General features: G+C 45.2%; 1 protein-coding gene across 1 annotated transcript in view; it reads left to right on the plus strand.

The window, feature by feature from the left end:
• lrpprc (leucine-rich pentatricopeptide repeat containing) overlaps positions 1–21,239 on the plus strand; it is a 79,341-nt gene that overhangs the window by 25,224 nt on the left and 32,878 nt on the right. The window contains exons 17-25 of the mRNA XM_035801099.2: positions 1,382–1,488; positions 1,718–1,795; positions 1,898–1,954; positions 3,598–3,711; positions 3,952–4,082; positions 4,512–4,597; positions 10,373–10,580; positions 17,080–17,204; positions 20,447–20,553. Coding sequence (XP_035656992.1) covers positions 1,382–1,488; positions 1,718–1,795; positions 1,898–1,954; positions 3,598–3,711; positions 3,952–4,082; positions 4,512–4,597; positions 10,373–10,580; positions 17,080–17,204; positions 20,447–20,553 — 1,013 coding nt within the window. The remainder of the gene's footprint in view (positions 1–1,381; positions 1,489–1,717; positions 1,796–1,897; positions 1,955–3,597; positions 3,712–3,951; positions 4,083–4,511; positions 4,598–10,372; positions 10,581–17,079; positions 17,205–20,446; positions 20,554–21,239) is intronic.

Below are 21,239 nucleotides of genomic sequence, written 5' to 3' on the forward strand. Positions count from 1 at the left end.
GTATTTAGAACAAAAAGTACATTTCTTTGCAATTTCATTTTGTTTGCTGTATTACTTTAGTGCCTTAATGTAAACAGGATGCATGTTTTTGAATATTTATTCTGTACATCCTTTTCACTGTCATTTTAGGTTAGTATTGTGGACCAACTTCAATGTTGTTCCATCCTCTCTCAGCCATTAAAATCACTATTGGCCTCATGGTGAAAACCCTGCGTGGTTTCCTTCCTCTCAGGCGTCCTTCCAAACTCAGTTATCGGTGATTTTGTAGTGACTGGCTGTATTGATGCACCATCCAAAGCGTAATTAATAACTTCACCGTGTTCAAAGGGATATTCCATGTCTGCTTTTTAAATGTTTTACCCATCTACCAATCGGTGCGCTTCTTTGCGAGACATTGGAAAACCTCCCTTGTGGTTGAATCTGTGGTTGAAATTCACTACTCGACTGAGGAACCTTACATATAATTGAATGTGTGGGGTAGAGATGGAGTACTCATAAAAAAATTTGGTCAACCACTATTATTGCACACAGTGAGTATATGCAACTTATTTTTGGAATTGTTAAGCAAATGTTTACTCCTGAATCTATTTAGGCTTTCTTTAACAAAGGTGTTGAAGGTTATTGACTAAAGACATTTCTGCTTTAAATTTTATATTCATTTGTAATAATTTCTTAAACAAAATTCCACTGACATTGTGGAGTATTGTGTGTAGATCAGTAGCACATCTCAATCGAATCCTTTTTAAATTCAGGCTGTAACAAACAAAAGGTGGTGGGTGCCCAAGGGGTATAACTACTTTCTGAAGGCACTGTATCTGTGTCTCTGTCTATGCGTTCACTGTGTATATATCTGCAGTCTCCGTTGCAGGAGTCTGCTGATGCGCTCACTCTGCGTTATGAAGACGGTTGGCACGTTCATGTCCTGCCCTAGATATAGGGTGGGTGTGAGACCTGGCCAGAGGGACAGCCTGTCTGTCAGGGAAAATGGGCCCAGGCTGCTGACACAGTGCTGAACAAACAGCCTGCGTCTCCGTCTAGTTTGTCAGGAATGTGTGTCTTTCAGTGTGTGTGGCGCGACTGTGTCTCTCCGTGTCAGTGTGTGTGTGTGGTCTGACCGGGCTGTAGTGCTGGTGGGAGAGATGGAGACAGTTATCCGTGTCACTTCCCGTTGTGTCCTCCGCACGGCCGCCCCAGAGTGCGAGGCTGTCACCCACTGCCACCCGCCCGACACGCATTACTGTTCGCTTCACTCAAAGAATACCGTCAGCACTACTCTCTCTCTCACACACACACACACAGCCATTATCCTAAAACCACGTTCTATGTCCGTGTGTGTGTGTGTGTGCACGTATAACATCACTCCTCTCTTCCTTCTCTACAGAGGCTGTGTCCTACTTTCTCTATAACCTGATGGACAGCATGACTGAGGCAGAGGTGCAGGCTCAGGAGGACAAGCTCAGGAAGTACTTCAACCAGCTGAAGAGCATGGTACACACACACACAGATATTTGACTCATCCCATTCATAAATACAACCTCTCTGACAGGCTTACACACATTGATCTCAGATTAAGAGTTGTCTATGTGGATAATGAGATTCAGATTTCCCATGTCCCAAATCTCAAATTTCAGATTAGCAATCTGCCCCCTCATAAAATGGACAACCCCAGTTGAAAGATAATTTATTTTAATCCTGTTCTCCTGTGTTTGACCTGCAGGGTATCATCATCCCAGGGAACATCTACAGAGGGATCAGAAACCTGCTAGACTCCTATCACGTGCCTGAGCTCATCAAGGTATCTGTCCTAAATCACTGACTCACAGCTACTGTATGTGAAGGTATTCTTAATGATGCAGTTTTGGTTTCTTTCTTACGTGGTTCTTTTGGTTTCTTTTAGGATGTCATCGCCCTGGTGGACAGCCAAGAACCTCTGAACTTCTCAGACAACAGAGTTGTGAGTGTATTCATTGGGTTTTAGAGAGATACAGTGGGGCAAAAAAGTATTTAGTCAGCCACCAATTGTGCAAGTTCTCCCACTTAAAAAGATGAGAGGCCTGTAATTTTCATCATAGGTACACTTCAACTATGACAGACAAAATGTGGGGGGAGGAATCCAGAAAATCACATTGTAGGATTTTTAATGAATTTATTTGCAAATTATGGTGGAAAATAAGTATTTGATCAATAACAAATGTTTATCTCAATACTTTGTTATATATATATACCCTTTGTTGGCAATGACAGAGGTCAAACCGTCACAAGGTTTTCACACACTGTTGCTGGTATTTTGGCCCATTCCTCCATACAGATCTCTAGAGCAGTGATGTTTTGGGGCTGTTGCTGGGCAACACGGACTTTCTACTCCCTCCAAAGATTTTCTATGGGGTTGAGATCTGGAGACTGGCTAGGCCACTCCAGGACCTTGAAATGCTTCTTACGAAGCCACTCCTTCGTTGCCCGGGCGGTGTGTTTGGGATCATTGTCATGCTGAAAGACCCAGCCACGTTTCATCTTCAGTGCCCTTGCTGATGGAAGGAGGTTTTCACTCAAAATCTCACGATACATGGCCCCATTCATTCTTTCCTTTACACGGATCAGTCGTCCTGGTCCCTTTGCAGAAAAACAGCCCCAACGCATGATGTTTCCACCCCCATGCTTCACAGTAGGTATGGTGTTATTTGGATGCAACTCAGCATTCTTTGTTATATTTTGGTTTCATCTGACCATATGACATTCTCCCAATCTTCTTCTGGATCATCCAAATGCTCTCTAGCGAACTTCAGACGGGCCTGTACATGTACTGGCTTAAGCAGGGGAACACGTCTGGCACTGCAGGATTTGAGTCCCTGGCGGCGTAGTGTGTTACTGATGGTAGGCTTTGTTACTTTGGTCCCATCTCTCTGCAGGTCATTCACTAGGTCCCCCCGTGTGGTTCTGGGATTTTTGCTCACCGTTCTTGTGATCATTTTGACCCCACGGGGTGAGATCTTGCGTGGAGCCCCAGATCGAGGGAGATTATCAGTAGTCTTGTATGTCTTCCATTTCCTAATAATTTCTCCCACAGTTGATTTCTTCAAACCAAGCTGCTTACCTATTGCAGATTCAATCTTCCCAGTCTGGTGCAGGTCTACAATTTTGTTTCTGGTGTCCTTTGACAGCTCTTTGGTCTTGGCCATAGTGGAGTTTGGATTGTGACTGTTTGAGGTTGTGGACAGGTGTCTTTTATACTGATAACAAGTTCAAACAGGTGCCATTAATACAGGTAACGAGTGGAGGACAGAGGAGCCCCTTAAAGAAGAAGTTACAGGTCTGTGAGAGCCAGACATCTTGCTTGTTTGTAGGTGACCAAATACTTATTTTTCACCATAATTTGCAAATCAATTCATTAAAAATCCTACAATGTGATTTTCTGGATTTTTTTTATTCTCATTTTGTTTGTCATAGTTGAAGTGTACCTATGATGAAAAATACAGGCCTCTCATCTTTTTAAGTGGGAGAACTTGCACAATTGGTGGCTGACTAAATACTTTTTTGCCACACTGTAGGTGATGGTCATTTAGGGAGAGTGCGTGTAATGTTTTCCTGTCTACCTTTCAGATTCTGGATGGCAAGGTTTTGGCGCTGGAGAGCAGGCTGGCTGAGCTGAAGGCTGACAGTAAACCAGTAGGAGCTACCCTGAAACAACTCATCCTCACTCTGTGTGCCGAGGAGGTACAGTCTCACCACACATGCCCTCTCTCTTTTGGCTAATGTTTGCTAAGCTTAAACCTGGTTCAGTTCCAGAGTGATAGTCTGCTGCTCAACAGTAAGAGACAATTAAATGAGGGTTGTTAATGTCCTACTGGGCCGGCTGACTATTGCGGCTCTGCAGTTGTGAGCTATGAGTCCAGCCTTAGGATTAAGCATTTGAGATGAAGGTTGATTTTTAAAGACGTCTTGTCTTTCTGACAGAAACTGGACAGGGCTCTGGAGCTGAAGAAACAACACGAGGCAGACATGGTTGCCGGGAGCTACGCCACCCTCATCCACCTCTGCTGTCGCCATGACAATGTGGAAGAGGCACTGAACTTGAAAAGAGAGCTGTAAGTGGATTGGGGAAACACACACACATTCCCCTATACTCGGTCCAGCTTAGCATTAAAGTTGAACATGAGCTGGATTAGGTGAGACGTTAATGCACTAGCCGGGCCAAAGCAGTGGACAGGGGTGTTCTGATGAATCCGGTGCGTACATACCCCCATCTCTTCTCCTTGCCCCACACCCTGCATCTGTAACCTTTCAGTAACAGAAAGGCATTGGTGCTGCACTCAACTTCAGCTCCAATCTCTGTCTCCCTTTCCCATGCGCTGCTTCATCAGAGGGGGAGGTAGAGGAATCTGAATTGTAGGGAGATGGGAGTTACAATTGTGACATGAACTGCATCAGCCACGTTCACACACAAATTACATAAAAATAAAAAAAAGTATATTTCTCTAATCTATGGTCTAACTCTCTCAACCCCTCATGTCTAGGAGCCGTAAGGATTCCTCTGTGTCTCTGGATTCCAGCAAGTATGTGGCTCTAGTCAAGGTCCTGACCAAGCAGGGCAGACTGGAAGGTGAGTGGGCACTCGACACTCAGGGCAACATAGTCGAGGGAAGTTGCTTTCTGTTAAAGAAAACCTTTCAGGGTTCCTTGTCCAGACTGCTGAGAAACCGTGCCTGAAAAGTCACCATGCTTGAGACCTGAAGACTTCCGTTAGCTCCCGAGCTAATGCTTTGGCTTTAGCTCAGCAGGCTAACACCAGACTTGTTCCTGGTCAGTCATATTTTAGGGATAAATGTGTGGTTTGTTAAGCCTGTACATCTACAGTTGAAGTCAGAAGTTTACATACACATTAGCCAAATACATTTAAACTCCGTTTTTAACTATTCCTGACATTTTATCCTAGTAGGATCACCACTTTATTTTAAGAATGTGAAATGTCAGAATAATAGTAGAGTGATTTATTTCAGCTTTTTATTTCTTTCATCACATTCCCAGTGGGTCAGAAGTTTACATGCAACCAAATACTAATTGAATGTATTACCTTAAACAATTTAAACTTGGGTCAAACGTTTTGGGTAGCCTTCAACAAGCTTCACACAATAAGTTGGTTGAATTTCTGCCCATTCCTCCTGAAAGAGCGGCCTTTCAGGCTATGTTGATATAGGACTCATTTTACTGTTGATATAGATACTTTTGTACCTGTTTCCTCCAGCATCTTCACAAGGTCCTTTGCGGCTGTTCTGGGATTGATTTGCACTTTTCGCACCAAAGTACTTTAATCTCTGAGACAGAACACATCTCCTTCCTGAGCAGTATGACGACTGCGTGGTCCCATGGTGTTTATACTTGCGTACTATTGTTGGTACAGATGAACGTGGTACCTTAAGACGTTTGGAAATTGCTCCCAAGGATGAACCAGACTTGTGGAGGTCTACAATGTTCTTTCTGAGGTCTTGGCTGATTTCTTTTGATTTTCCCATGATGTCACGCAAAGAGGCACTGAGTTTGAGGGTAGGCCTTGAAATCCATCCACAGGTACACCTCCAATTGACACAAATGATGTCAATTAGCCAATCAGAAGCTTCTAAAGACATGACATCCCTTTCTGGAATTTTGGTGTATGTAAACTTCTGACCCACTGGAATTGTGATACAATTAAATAATCTCTCTGTAAACAATTGTTCGGAAAAACTACAGTTTGTTAACAAGACATTTGTGGAGTGGTTGAAAAACGAGTTTTAATGACTCCAACCTAAATGTACGTAAACTTCCGACTTCAACTGTATATCTTTCTTTACAAGATGCCTATATCCATACGCCATATGAAAGAACAGCAAAGTTCAACTCCTGAGTGAAGGAAGTGTTTGATGCAGTTAAATGTCTGCTGAAGGAGTAATTATTTTCTCAGAGAGCAGGCTGTATGCATGTGGCGAGGAGCAGGCAGCAGCCGCCTTTCTCACTCTCAGGACGCCCACATTAACCAGCCATTATCTGAATGCCACGGTGGGTTTCTGCCTGCCCATGTAAGACCCAATTACAATAAAAGTGTTTCTTCTTTGCTTTGTGCACACAGTGACAGCGTAAATGTGTGCCCCGTCTCTCTCACGCTACCTCTCTCTCTTTCCTTCAAGATGTGTGTCACTCTCACGCCCCCCCCCCTTCTGTCCGCCTTGTCTCCCCCCGTCACAGAGAGAGAGCGAGAGAAAATTACAGGACTCGCGCTACTTTAACAGAATTACAGAAATCCGTCCTGATACTAATGGCATATCATGTCCGGGAAAGTGCTTGAACATTTCACACACACAAATTTGCATGTGAATTCAAGCAGAGGTGCTGTGAAGGGAGGGAGGGAGGGGGGTTAGCTGGCCATTAGCCCCAGTGAGTGCGGCGGCGGCTTGTCATCCACATTAGCACACCTCACTGCCCCGGTCTACCGGGCCGCGCTACAGACAGCTAGGCCCGCACTGAAGATCATGACTTGTGGCAGGACCGCTCACTGGCTCCCCGCTTTTAATGGCTTTGTTGTTTTCCTTACTTCCTTCCTTTACCTCCACCTTCACCTCTCCACCTTTCCCTTCATCCCCCTGCATAGGGATAGCTAAAGCCTCTGTGGGGTCCACCGGTAAACACAGCCCTGGGTGTGCAGGGGCCTAGTGGAACACAAGGCAGGGAAATTAGAGGGATTAATGGCCTGTGTGATATTTGTTTACCTGGCCGTGGCAGTATGTGGCTGGATGAGTTTCAGATCGCTGGCTGGCTGGCTGGCTTGGCTGATATACATACCACTCCGTCTGCTTGGACGCCTAGCCTCCATTTGGTCATGTTAGCGCCGAGCCACTGGTCGTGGTGATTAGTGGTGCCGTCAGGAAGGAGAGAAGAAGAGATGAGCTGTCTCTCTCCTCTGATGGGTGCTCATTCCCTCGCAGGCTAGCTAACATGTTCCTTCCCCCAGTACGACTCTGCTAGTGTGTGTAACGTGCTGATGGACAGTCGGGGAATGGGTAACCTTTCCCCCCGCCCTCTCCCCACACACACACACACACACACACACACACACACACACTCTCTCTCTCTCGTTAACTTGGGTTTGATCCTAATGTCAGATTACCCCCACCAAATATTCAGAAATTTCCATCCTTAACTACAACATTTTCCGCCAAGATAGAACTGCCAATGGGGGCAGAGTTGCAATCTACTGCAGAGAGCCTGCAGAGTTCTGTCATACTATCCAGGTCTGTGCCCAAACAGTTACATCTTCTACTTTTTTTAAATCCACCTTTCCAGAAATAAGTCTCACCGTTGCCGCTTGTTATAGACCCCCCTCATCCCCCAGCTGTGCCCTGGACACCATATGTGAATTGATTGCCCCCCTTCAATCTTCAGAATTTGTACTGTTAGGTGACTTAAACTGGGATATGCTTAACGCCCCGGCCGTTCTACAGTCTAAGCTAGATGCCCTCAATCTCACACAAATTATCAAGGAACCAACCAGGTACAACCCTAAATCTGTAAACATGGGCACACTCATAGATATCATCCTGACAAACCTGCCCTCTAAATACACCTCTGCTGTCTTCAACCAGGATCTCAGCGATCACTGCCTCATTGCTTGCGTATGTAATGGGTCCTCTGTCAAACAACCACCCCTCATCACTGTCAAACCCTCCCTAAAACACTTCAGCGAGCAGGCCTTATCTAATCGACCTGGCCCGGGTATCCTGGAAGGATATAGATCTCATCCCGTCAGTAGAGGATGTCTGGTTATTCTTTAAAAGTGCTTTCCTCACAGTCTTAAATAAGCATGCCTCGTTCAAAAAATTGAGAACTAAATACAGACATAGCCCTTGGTTCACTCCAGACTTGACTGCCCTTGACCAGCACAAAAACAAACCCACTGGCTCCAGGTCATCTATAAGTCTTTGCTAGGTAAAGCCCTGCCTTATCTCAGCTCACTGGTCACCGTAGCAACACCCACCCGTAGCACGCACTCCAGCAAGTATATTTCACTGGTCATCCCCAAAGCCAACTCCTCCTTTGGCTGCCTTTCCTTCCAGTTCTCTGCTGCCAATGACTGGAACGAATTGCAAAGATCACTGGAGTTGGAGACTTATATCTCCCTCACTAACTTTAAGCATCAGTTGTCAGAGCAGCTGATAGCACACAATAGCACACCCAACTACCTCATCCCCATATTGTTATTTATTTTTGCTCTTTTGCACCCCAGTATCACTACTTGCACATCTATCACTCCAGTGTTAATACTAAATTGTAATTATTTTGCCACTATAATTTATTATTTATTTATTTATTCCTCTCTAATCTTACTGCATTGGAACACTGTATAACATTGTATATAGATTTTTATTTTGTGTTATTGACTGTATCCCATGTGTAACTATTTTTTTTTTGTCGCACTGCTTTGCTTTATCTTGGCCAGGTTGCAGTTGTAAATGAGAACTTGTTCTCAACTGTCCTACCTGGTTAAATAAAGGTGAAAAAAATATATATATATCCCTGGCCCAGTGAGTTCACACCTACAGCTAATGAATTTAACTCTAGCCTCTTAGTCTAGTTCACAAGGGCTGCCGTGTTTGCTGGTGTCCTACCCCTTGATACTTGGTGCTTGATTTATCAATCGATTTCATAGAACCACACAGCTGGTTTTCCATGTTTTCTTCGTCAGTTGTCTGCAGGTTTTCATCCAATACCATTCAATCACAATGCGGCCGTAGCCTGAAGGCAGAAAACCCAACCATTCTGGGGAACAGCATCCAAGGCTTTCTTTGTCATTAGTCAAGGCTTTGATTCCTCTCCACAGATCCTACAGAGAAATATATTCAGAGATCCAGTGAAGGGGATGTCCACAGGTACATGTAGGGTCACCCCAACCCCAGAGGGACATGACCCAACTGGGCCCTGTTCAGATCCATATCCACCCCGTCCTGACGCCCCGGGGAGAGAACAGAATGAGCCCCAGACACAAAACAAAAGCTGCCTCTTAGAAACCCAGTGTGACCCACATGAACCCCCCACCCCTCTTCCCCTTTCCAATTTCCCTTTTTGCTTCATTACATCTGTGACAGTCACAGACTGTGCTTCATTTGCATAACAACGCATGAAAATGAGGGGGGAGGGAGAGATTGAGAGGCAGACTGGAATTTGGATGCCAAAGCACACACCAGTGTGTGTGTGTGCTGTCGTGTCACTGGAGTGTTCATCCCTGAGAGAACACTCGGGTTGAAGAGGTATAATAGCTAGCCAGAGAACTAGACTGCCAGAACTGAAGGGATGGTGGGACACGACTGCACTCACCTGTAGTGGTCAACACAGGGTCCTTTCTATTCTGGCTGTTATTGAGTCTGCTAGCCACAGCACTCACACTGTGAGTAGCAATTGAGGTTTGAGCCCAAATGAGGCCAGAACTCACATATGCGTGGTAGTTGAGGGCCAAAGCCAATAAAAGTTTGTTTGTGTGTGTTTACATGGGGTGGGTACTGGCGAGCTAGATGTTTTCTATCTCTGACCAGGCTGTGATGATTAGTATCACCGGTGTAAACAGACCCTATCGGTATCAGCCCATTAGCACGCCTCTAAACGCAGTGTAAACACATCTTAATTGTCTGGCCCTGCCACAGAGCAGCTGACTGCTGCCGGGGGAGAGAGATGAGAAGAGGAGAGTGTTCACTCCGCACAGCCCAGTCAGCCAGATGGGTGCCCGGCCTGCTGAAAAGCCTCCATTATTACCTCTGTAGGACCCGGGGCCAGGGCACGCCGGGCACTCGCCGCACACCTATAATTTAGCCCCATCGCTTTCGGCACAGGGACGGGGAAAAAGCAGCCCGGTAATTGTAGTCTCGTTTAGAAATGCAAGTAGCAATTAGCAGGAAATTGGCATTATACGGGCCGATTTGCATTCCTGCTGGGTGTAAAATGCTGTTTTAATAGCGGTTTGTTTTCCCCACATGAAATTATCTAAGGGGCCTTTTATCACCTTCTCCCCATCTCGCTCTCATTCTCTCTCACATTGTCTCCTCCTTCCCTCCCTCTTTCATTTGGAGTCTTCCCATCAAGTGAGATTGGGCGCTGACTACTTATTTTAACCAGCCCATTGTAGTTCCTGGCCCCCTAAGTCTCTCTAGGGCAAGGCAGTTAAACCACAAGTAACTGACTAATACTAGCTGACATTTATTGAGTAATAGTGTCAGATGTTGGCATTGTAGTTTTATCAACATGCATTTGGCCAGCTCCAATGTTAACTTCATCTCTCCCTACCCCTCTCTCTCTTCTCCCCCTCCCTCCATCCATCTCCCCCGCTCTCTTCTCCATCTCTCCCCCCAAATCACAGAGGCGGTGGACATGCTGAAGGAAATGAAGGAGAAAGAGGTGGTTGTGAGGGACACCACAGTTACCCTGCTCTTCCATGTCCTCAATGCTGCGGCCATGAAGGGGGACGTGGTAGCTGTCCGCAGGCTCCAAGACACCATCTTCACCCTGGGCCTGGCCACGCCCACCGCCAACCTCTGCTCCCCCCTGGTCTCAGCCCACCTGGAGACGTGAGTAGTACTCCCTCCTCCTGTCCTAACAGCTGTCAGGTATAGGACTTGTGGGCTAGACTCCAGTCTAGCATCATACTAGAATCAGACCTGTGTTCAAATACATGTATTTAATTATTTCTTATTTAAATATTAATTTATAATGTATTTTCAAATAATGTGGCAATTTTTAAATGATGTCCTTTAAAACATGTCCTTCAATTAATAACTTGGGTGTATATTTGTTTAAATCACTGATTACAACTGGCGCTTATTAGAGACGGGCTTCTATTTGAGCCAGGTGTCTTTTTCCATAATGCACAAAGCTTTGGCTCATTTGCATAGTTAATTGTTTATTTTCAGTTTTCACTTCCAACGTTTTTAATGAATTTCTTCATTTCATGCAATGTGTTATTATTTACACATTGTCACTTTTATTTTTGTCTTAGTATGCCTCTATAAAAAAAAAAGATATATATATATTATACTGTACCAGTCAAAAGTTTGGACACCAACTCATTCCAGGGTTTTTCTTTATTTTTACTATTTCTACATTGTAGAATAGTAGTGCAGACATCAAAACTATGAAATAACACATGGAATCATTTCGGGACCAAAAATGTGTTAAAATATAATTAGATTTATATTTGAGTTTCTTCAAAGTAGCCACCCTTTGCCTTGATGACAGCTCTGCACACTCTTGGCATTCTGTCAACTAGCTTCACCTGGAATTGTTTTCCAACAGTTTTGAAGGAGTTCCCACATATGCTGAGCACTTGTTGGCTGCTTTTCCTTCACTCTGCACTCCAACTCATCCCAAACCATTTCAATTGGGTTGAGGTCGGGTGATTGTGGAAGCCAGGTCATCTGATGCAGCACTCCATCACTCTCCTTCTTGGTCATATACCCCTTACACAGCCCGGATGTGTGTTGGGTCATTGTCCTGTTGAAAAAAATATATAGTCCCACTAAGTGCAAACCAGATGAGATGGCATATTACATATCGCTGCAGAATGCTGTGTTAGCAATGCTGGTTAAGTGTACCTTCAATTCTAAACAAATCACTGACAGTGCCACCAGCAAAGCACCATCACACCTCCTCCATGCTTCCCGGTGGGAACCACACATGCAGAGATCATCCGTTCACCTACTCTGTGTTTAACAAAGACATCGTGGTTGGAACCCAAAAACTAAAATTTGGACTCAGTCAGACCAAAGGACACATTTCCACCGGTCTAATGTCCATTGCTCGTGTTTCTAGGCCAAAGCAAGTCTCTTCTTCTTACTGGCGTCCTTTAGTAGTGGTTTCTTTGCAGCAATTTGACCATGAAGGCCTGATTCACGCAGTCTCCTCTGAACAGTTTATGTTGTTGACATGTGTCTCTTACTTGAACTTTGAAGCAGTTATTTGGGCTGCAATCTGAGGTGCAGTTAACTCTAATGAACTTGTCCTCTGCAGTAGAGGTAACTCTGGTCTTCCTTTCCTGTTGTGGTCCTCATGAGAGCCAGTTTCATCATAGCGCTTGATGGTTTTTGCAACTGTATTAACCTTCATGTCTTAAAGTAATGATGGACTGTCATTTCTCTTTGCTTATTTGAGCTGTTCTTGCCATAATATGGACTTGGTATTTTACCAAATAGGACTATATTCTGTATACCACAACTGATTGGCTCAAACACATTAAGAAGGAAAGAAATTCCACACATGTACTTTTAATAAGGCACACCTGTTAATTGAAATGCATTCCAAGTGACTACCTCACGAGAGAATGCCAAGTGTGGTTGAGAGAATGCCAAGTGTGCAAAGCCGTCATCAAGGCAAAGGATGGCTACTTTAAAGAATATCAAATATAAAATATATTTTGATTTGTTTGAACTTTTTTGGTTACGTGATGATTCCATATGTGTTATTTCATAGTTTTGATGTCTTCACTGTTATTCTTCAATGTAGAGTAGGTTGAATGAGTAGGTGTGTCAACTTTTAACTGCTACTGTATATTATTATTATTATTATTATTATTCTCCACTTTGACTGTCCATTTTTGGCAGTTCTTAGTTTTGTGAATAGATGGTGATTTCCCAATTATCTAGGTGTCTGTACTCTGAAGTTGTTGACTGTTTGAACTCGCCAGTTAGCTAGCAGTTCTCCGCTGTTAGCAGCCATTGGCTAGCAGTTCTCCGCTGTTAGCAGCCATTGGCTAGCAGTTCTCCGCTGTTAGCAGCCATTGGCTAGCAGTTCTCCGCTGTTAGCAGCCATCGGCTAGCAGTTCTTACTGCCGATTTAAATACTGATAATAGCCATTTTTGCGAGTCATTACTGAATTATTTAATGTAACAATTCATTTAGACCCTGTGTTTTATTTGAAACGGCTGTTTATTTGCTGATATGTGTGCTGTTGCCAGGCACAGGGACAAGCGGCTATTTGAGACTGTTTTATGGTATTTGACAATATTTTAAATAGTCCTAGGACCGGGGTTCAAATGCATGGGAGTATTTATTTGTATTTGATACATCTCAATATTTACTTTGAAGTAGTATTTGAACCCAGGTTTGATTAGCTAGAATCACTGTCTGGTACGGCAACTGCTCGGCCTCCAACCGCAAGGCACTACAGAGGGTAGTGCGTACGGCCCAGTAGATCACTGGGGCTAAGCTGCCTGCCATCCAGGACCTCAACACCAGGCAGTGTCAGAGAAAGGCCCTAAAAATTGTCAGACCCCAGCCACCCCAGTCATAGACTGTTCTCTCTGCTACCGCATAGCAAGCGGTACTGGAGCGCTAAGTCTAGGACCAAAAGGCTTCTCGACAGCTTTTACCCCCAAGCCATAAGACTACTGAACAGGTAATCAAATGGCTACCCAGACTATTTACTGTGTGTGTGTGTGTGTGTGTGTGTGTGTGTGTGTGTGTGTGTGTGTGTGTGTGTGTGTGTGTGTGTGTGTGTGTGTGTTGTCATAGTAATCCTTCATTCTAAGTGGTGGAATGGAACAGAGCTCAGATGATAATGCCCAACAGGGTACCTGAACATTTTCTCTGGGAAAAGGACTTCCTGTGTCTCACTGCTTCGTTGTTTGTCATTGGCTGTGGTGGGTCATGTGAGCCAGAGTTCCTGATCATGCTTGAAGGAGCATTCTGGGGAATTGGTTCAGTCAGGGAGGGTTTGGATCTGGGGCTGGGCTGTGCATGAATTTTTGTGTTTGTGTGTCTTTCTAACAGAGGTGGGGGGGGGTAGATTGCGAGGCTTTGTGTGTGTGTGTTTGGGGATCGGCCAGCTGCTGTACCCCTAACAACCCTAGCCTCCCCCTCCTGACCCCTATTTACATAACTCTGACTCACGCTCCGCTTCTCTGAGATGGCTATCGATGCCTTCTCGCTAAAAATGTAATATGCAAATCAGTCCGAGGGAAAAACCTGTGTTTCTGGGAGCCGCGGCCCCATGGCCCCACCCCTCAGCCCCTGTTCAGGTCTATTTGTGAGAACAGCTTTTAAGTAGATCAGCTCATTTGCATGTTAATTATGTACAGAGCACTAATTGCTGGATTTGCCACAGCCATGCGGCGCACTGTTCGAAACAACCCCCCTTCGCTCACACACTCTCACACACACACACCCTTTTCCCCCAACATGCTCTGGGAGAGGGTGTACCAAGGGTGTACCTTTACACACATGGACGTTTGACATACACAACAGTGTGGTGCAAGCGCCCCCCTGGGGCTGTTTGTTTGCTGTCAGTCAGTGCTCAACACAAACACACCGTGGAGGTTCATGCCTTAATTGCTGCCTGCTCTGAGATTAGCTTGGTAATTTCCCCAGGTTCATTAGCAGCAGTGAAAACAAGGGATCTCTCTTCTCCCTGCACAGAGCAGAGCCATGTTCACCACTGAATCACTGGGGTTCACTGGGCTCACAATACACAACCCAGGGTGAGGAATGCTTTATAGAGGGATTTCTAGACCTGTAAAGGTCTCTCTGTGGCGTAGTATAGCCTAGACCTCTTCTTGGCACGAAGACAAAATTTAGAGACGTAAGTTAAGGATTTTTGTCCTATTTTTTGCCATCCCCAGAATAAGGGTTCTCTTCACGTCTCTGCCCTTTATCTTTTCCACATCTATCTCTTTCCCCTTTCTTCTCCATATTTATCCCTTCCCATCTCCTCCACTATTCATCCCTCCTTTTCGCTCTCCATCTCATCCCCTCCTCTTTCTCTTCTCTCTGTTGGTGCCGTCAGTCAGGGAGGCGTTGGCGGCGGAGGACAAAGCGCTACGTGTCATTCTGGCGACGCTGTCTCATCACAGTGTCAGCAGTAATGACTTAATGAACACTTCTCCCCCAGATTAACGCTGACAGCCCGTCAGCCTAGCCAGTTAGCCGCCGAGCACCGCTCCAACACACTGGCTCTCTCTCTGAGACGCTAACCGCTAGCTAACTGCCTTACTGGATCCATATCCTTGATTAGCACCCCTGCAATGCTAATGAGCCTAACAATGGGAGGTGGGAGAGACAAGTCTTGGAGAGGAGTGGACGGGGGGGGTGGTATTACATTTGGAGATGAGACGGAGGAGAGCTGTCAGGCGGCTCCAGCCTGAGATGGAGAGCTGGGTTCACTCCTAGTGTGTGTGAGCGAGAGAGGGGGTAAGGGACAAATTGGGAATGGAGTATGTAAGTGCAGCTGTACAACACAAATGTGGAACCGAGACAGACTAGCCATTAAATTGGACTTGACCACAGATTAATCAATATGTCTGTCACTGTGTGTACAGAGTATACTGTATGTTGTGGCTTTGCAGCCGTGTCCTAATGTAACTCATAACAGCAGGCTAGAGGTGTCACGATCAAACACCACACACACACACACACACACACTCTCCCCTACACACACCCTCTTCTGCTCGGCCCTCCCTCCCTTCCTTCCAGGGGACAGTAGTGTGATAACGTGAATGCCAATCTCTGTGGAACAAAAGAGTGGGACGGAGGAGAGGAAGGAGAGGCGTGCAAAGAAATAATGAAAGGATGGAAAGAAGTGATCTTTCTTGTCTAATCCTTCAGGTTCTGTGCGTAAAGCACTCGCTGCCACCATCTTTTTTCAGGACTTAATTGGCTGGAAAGTGCTTGACATGCAAAGTTGGTGACATTAACGGGGGAACGTGTTTGAGTAAATCGGAGCGCAAGTGACAGCTAAATTGTACCTAGGGAAATTATGAAGCCTTCAACATGGTTAATTCTCTTTTTGGTTGGAGATGGGAGGAGAGGGCGCTGTAATTGCGATGCTGGTCGGGAGTTTCTAAAGACGTTTCTTCCTGTGAGAAGGGGTTTGGGGTATTTGGGTGGGCGGAATGGAGGTGTCGTCGAATGGAGGCAGGGTGGTGTAAATGTCTGATCGACCGTCTTGGTATTAAATTATTCTGTAGAATTTTACAGAATACCTTTAGAATGAGGAAACACTGACTGAGTGTATGTATGGCTGCAACTTAACTCCAGTTTGAGGATTCATACACGCATGCCTGGCAGGTAGATCACAGGTCACTATATTCCTGTCCAGTAAAAGTTTCTCCCTCACTTTTTTTAGAATAAATTACACCTCTTCTCTCCCTCTCTCTGCCGCTCTCTCATTCTCTGGAGAGTGGCTGTTCAATCAGGAAGCGAGTGGTTGAATTGCCTCTTGACTCCTGCTTGATGAATAATGTTGTCGCTCTTCATTTCAATTAAAACCGATTGCCTGAGCCCAGTTTGTGTTCCAAGCTCAATCACATCCTGTGTTTTGCCCGTACCCACCTCCCCCTCCTCTCCATTCTGCCCATACCAAGGTCAGACTTTTTTTGGGTGGGAGGCACATTTCCTTGTCCGGCGACTGTATAATCTTCAAGAGTAGAAAACACTACAGAAATTATACCTGTTACTCACTCCCTCCCCGCTCTCTGGCTCGCTATCCCACCCCACCTGACCCCTCCCAACAGTGCCCTATCCTCTGTGACCTCTGTGTGATTGGCATGGTAATTACCCAATCAACAGATTGATGGCGGCGCAGTCACAATAGAAGGGATTGGAGTGGTGTTTTTCTGTCTTCTCCGTCAGCCCTCTGTCAGCCCCACTCCCAGGCTCTTTGTTCAGGGGGAGGAGCGGGAGGAGGGTGGAGATGGCACGGGGAGCGCTCTAATTTTGTTGCCATATTCCTCTAAATTGCGCAGCTGGGGGTGAGGTGAGGGGGGTGAGGGATGCTGAAAGCGTTGGAGAACAGGAGAGAAGGCTAAAGATCACAAAAGAGGTTGTTTCCCGTCTAGTCATCCATTCACCCTGGAAAAACCCAATGTTTTTAATCATTTGTTCTACCAGAGAGATTTGTCAAAGGAACGTGGCCAATTGCCTCATCTCCTGGTTGACCTGTCAGGGCTGAAAAGGGCTCCATTGTTGTGAGGTCGGTCATTTGTGACGGAGGTCAAAGGCCTGGAGTAGTCTTGTTTTCGCTCAGCCATATAGATTTGATTTTAAATGAATGTTCTCTTTCTCTGTGTGTCTCACCAGTAAGGACCTTGGCGGGGCTCTGGAGGCAGCTATGGAGTGTCAGAAGCAGTATGGACAACTCCCACGTATCCACGACGTCATCTGTGGCCTGGTGGAGAGGGGAGACACGGAGCTCCTACAGAAAGGTGAATGCCACCACCACAAATCAAATTTGTTGATCCCATGCGCCAAATACAACTGGTGTAGACGTTACAGTGAAATTCTTGCTTACGTACCTTTCCCAACGAGTCAGTTTCAAAATAATAATACAAAATGAAATAGTAACTAACACGAGGAATACACTAGAATGGAGCTATATGCAGGAGTACGAGGTATTTCAGATCGATATGTAGATGAAGGCAGGGTAAAGTGACTAAGCATCAAGGTAGATAATACGAGTAAAATGAAAGAACAGAGAAGCAGCAGCAAATGATGCGTTTGTGAATGTGTGAGGGTTTTGTGTAGTTTGTGTATCTGTGTCTAGTGAATGTGTGAGGGTTTTGTGTAGTTTGTGTATCTGTGTCTAGTGAATGTGTGAGGGTTTTGTGTAGTTTGTGTATCTGTGTCTAGTGAATGTGTGAGGGTTTTGTGTAGTTTGTGTATCTGTGTCTAGTGAATGTGTGAGGGTTTTGTGTAGTTTGTGTATCTGTGTCTAGTGAATGTGTGAGGGTTTTGTGTAGTTTGTGTATCTGTGTCTAGTGAATGTGTGAGGGTTTTGTGTAGTTTGTGTATCTGTGTCTAGTGAATGTGTGAGGGTTTTGTGTAGTTTGTGTGTATCTGTGTCTAGTGAATGTGTGAGGGTTTTGTGTAGTTTGTGTATCTGTGTCTAGTGAATGTGTGAGGGTTTTGTGTAGTTTGTGTATCTGTGTCTAGTGAATGTGTGAGGGTTTTGTGTAGTTTGTGTATCTGTGTCTAGTGAATGTGTGAGGGTTTTGTGTAGTTTGTGTATCTGTGTCTAGTGAATGTGTGAGGGTTTTGTGTAGTTTGTGTGTATCTGTGTCTAGTGAATGTGTGAGGGTTTTGTGTAGTTTGTGTATCTGTGTCTAGTGAATGTGTGAGGGTTTTGTGTAGTTTGTGTATCTGTGTCTAGTGAATGTGTGGGGGTTTTGTGTAGTTTGTGTGTATCTGTGTCTAGTGAATGTGTGAGGGTTTTGTGTAGTTTGTGTATCTGTGTCTAGTGAATGTGTGAGGGTTTTGTGTAGTTTGTGTATCTGTGTCTAGTGAATGTGTGAGGGTTTTGTGTAGTTTGTATCTGTGTCTAGTGAATGTGTGAGGGTTTTGTGTAGTTTGTGTATCTGTCTAGTGAATGTGTGAGGGTTTTGTGTAGTTTGTGTGTATCTGTCTAGTGAATGTGTGAGGGTTTTGTGTAGTTTGTGTGTATCTGTGTCTAGTGAATGTGTGAGGGTTTTGTGTAGTTTGTGTGTATCTGTGTCTAGTGAATGTGTGAGGGTTTTGTGTAGTTTGTGTGTATCTGTGTCTAGTGAATGTGTGAGGGTTTTGTGTAGTTTGTGTATCTGTGTCTAGTGAATGTGTGAGGGTTTTGTGTAGTTTGTGTATCTGTGTCTAGTGAATGTGTGAGGGTTTTGTGTAGTTTGTGTATCTGTGTCTAGTGAATGTGTGAGGGTTTTGTGTAGTTTGTGTATCTGTGTCTAGTGAATGTGTGAGGGTTTTGTGTAGTTTGTGTATCTGTGTCTAGTGAATGTGTGAGGGTTTTGTGTAGTTTGTGTGTATCTGTGTCTAGTGAATGTGTGAGGGTTTTGTGTAGTTTGTGTGTATCTGTGTCTAGTGAATGTGTGAGGGTTTTGTGTAGTTTGTGTGTATCTGTGTCTAGTGAATGTGTGAGGGTTTTGTGTAGTTTGTGTGTATCTGTGTCTAGTGAATGTGTACATATTTGTATTTATTATGGATCCCCACTCTTCCTGGGGTCCAGCAAAATTAAGGCAGTTATACAATTTTAAAAACATTACATTCATAACAGATTTCACAACACACTAAATGTGTGTCCTCAGGCCCATACTCCACTACCACATATCTACAACGCAAAATCCATGCGTACACGTGTGTGTATAGTGCGTATGTTATCGTGTGTGTATAGTGCGTATGTTATCGTGTGTGTATAGTGCGTATGTTATCGTGTGTGTATAGTGCGTATGTTATCGTGTGTGTATAGTGCGTATGTTATCGTGTGTGTATAGTGCGTATGTTATCGTGTGTGTATAGTGCGTATGTTTCTGTTACTTCACAGTCCCTGCTTATAGTCTAGGTCAGTGCAGATAGTTCAGGTATCATTAGTTGACTATTTAGCTTCTAACCCCAAGCCATAAGACTGCTGGTCTGTGAGTCGATGCTCCGGTACTGTTTTCCAGATGGTAGCAGAGTGAACAGTCTATGGTTTGGCTGACTGGAGTTTGGGCAAATGTTCTGTCCTTCCTCAGATATAGAGGCCCTGGATGGCAGGGAGCTCGTCCCCAGTGTTGTCCTGGGCTGTCTCTCAACTCTTCATCCATCCCTCCTCCCTACACCCTCACATTCATGACATGTAGTGCAACAATGTGTGTGTGATGTACAATGTGCACTCTCCCAAGACAGCCCGTAGTCACTGTGTAGTGTCTAGTAAGAGCCCACCATTGACAACGGGCCCCAGGTCACTGTGGAGGATGCTGGCGATCATGATTTTAATGGCTCCTCCTCTTGACAAATGGGTGGTGAAGGGGTTAAGTCCTTTGTGTGTTGTAGGTGAGTGTGTTTGAGTGCCCCCCCCCTGTTGAGCACCACTCTACACCCCCTGGCCCTATGCCCTCTTCTCTCACCCTGTTAGTGGCACTGCCCCTGCCCAGGGTCAGACGGGGCCTCCCCTTAAACACACACCCCTGTGCTGCTCTGTCCTCTCACCCTGCCTGGAAACCACATATTGTGTCGGTTATCAAAAATTAACTTAATTTCTATCCCTCAGCAAACTTATGAATGGATGGAAATAGTTTTCTGTGTGTCAGTCCCTTTTTTCAAATGTACAGATTGTTAAAGAGTGTGAGGTTTGCATTGGTATTAGTTTTGAGTGTCTCTATGGATTGTGTGTGTGTGTGTGTGTGTGTGTGTGTGCTGGTGTGTGTGCTGGTGTGTGTGTGTGTGCTGGTGTGTGTGTGTGTGCTGGTGTGTATGCAGATGAGCCCCCACATCTCCACCTGGCCAGTGCCTGATAGAGGGAGATTGGCAGCAGACTGCTGAGAGCAGCTCTTTGAGAAGTTTCAGCTCTGAAAGCCAAGCAGCTTATAGCCATTCTAATGGGACTGGAAGAATGTGGGGAAAAGCTTTCTGCAAGTGTGTGTGTGTTGTTTTGTTTAGCCTCTCATACCTCTCTCTCCTCGCTCTCCCTCTCCTCTTCCCACAGCGATGGACTTTGTGAGCCAGGAGCGAGGCGAGATGACAATGCTGTACGACCTCTTTTTCGCCTTCATGCAGACTGGCCGCCACCGGGAGGCCCGCAAAATCATTGAGGTGGGACCACCACCCAACCTCCCATTGTGTTTGCATGCAGCACACCGCTATTTTAAAGATACTTAATTAGACGGCAGTAATAAGTTCCCTCTTTTTAAATTAGATTGGGTGTAAATCTGAACTAATGCCATTCCCCAGCAACACAATGGAACAGGTGGGGGAAGCAGAGGAGTGTGTGTTTGTGCGTGTTCCGTGCTGGATGTGGCCAGTGGTTTATATGAAAAGCAGTCACTTATTTCCAATTTATATTAAGAGATTGGAGCCAATCCTATCTCTGAATTTCCTGGGAGCTAACAGGTCAGGGGTTAAGCTACAGTTCTGATTTGAGGGATTGACTGCGTTTTTGTATTTGCATATTAACTGGCTAGAGAGGACAGGCACATTCCTGAACACATTGCTGTATATCGCTGTGGCGTTAAGGGGTAGGTTAATGCCTAAAACTCTGGGGAGGTGTTACACATCTCGGCAACCACATTACTATGATATAGCCATCTTCTGAGATGGCCAGCGAACACTGTTTCATGAGAGGGATGCTAATTGGGCTGTAAGGTGGTTACTCGTTAGGTTTGAGGGGGTACATCATTCTGGGGGCAGGGTTAGGGTTCAGCAGAGCTGCATATTGAAGATGTTTTGCGGCTGGAGTGGAGAAGAGCTTCTATTAGCTGAAGGTACCTAGGGAAGAAGCG

The sequence above is a fragment of the Oncorhynchus keta genome, chromosome 24, assembly GCF_023373465.1.
Source record: "Oncorhynchus keta strain PuntledgeMale-10-30-2019 chromosome 24, Oket_V2, whole genome shotgun sequence".
Classification (NCBI taxonomy): domain Eukaryota; kingdom Metazoa; phylum Chordata; class Actinopteri; order Salmoniformes; family Salmonidae; genus Oncorhynchus; species Oncorhynchus keta.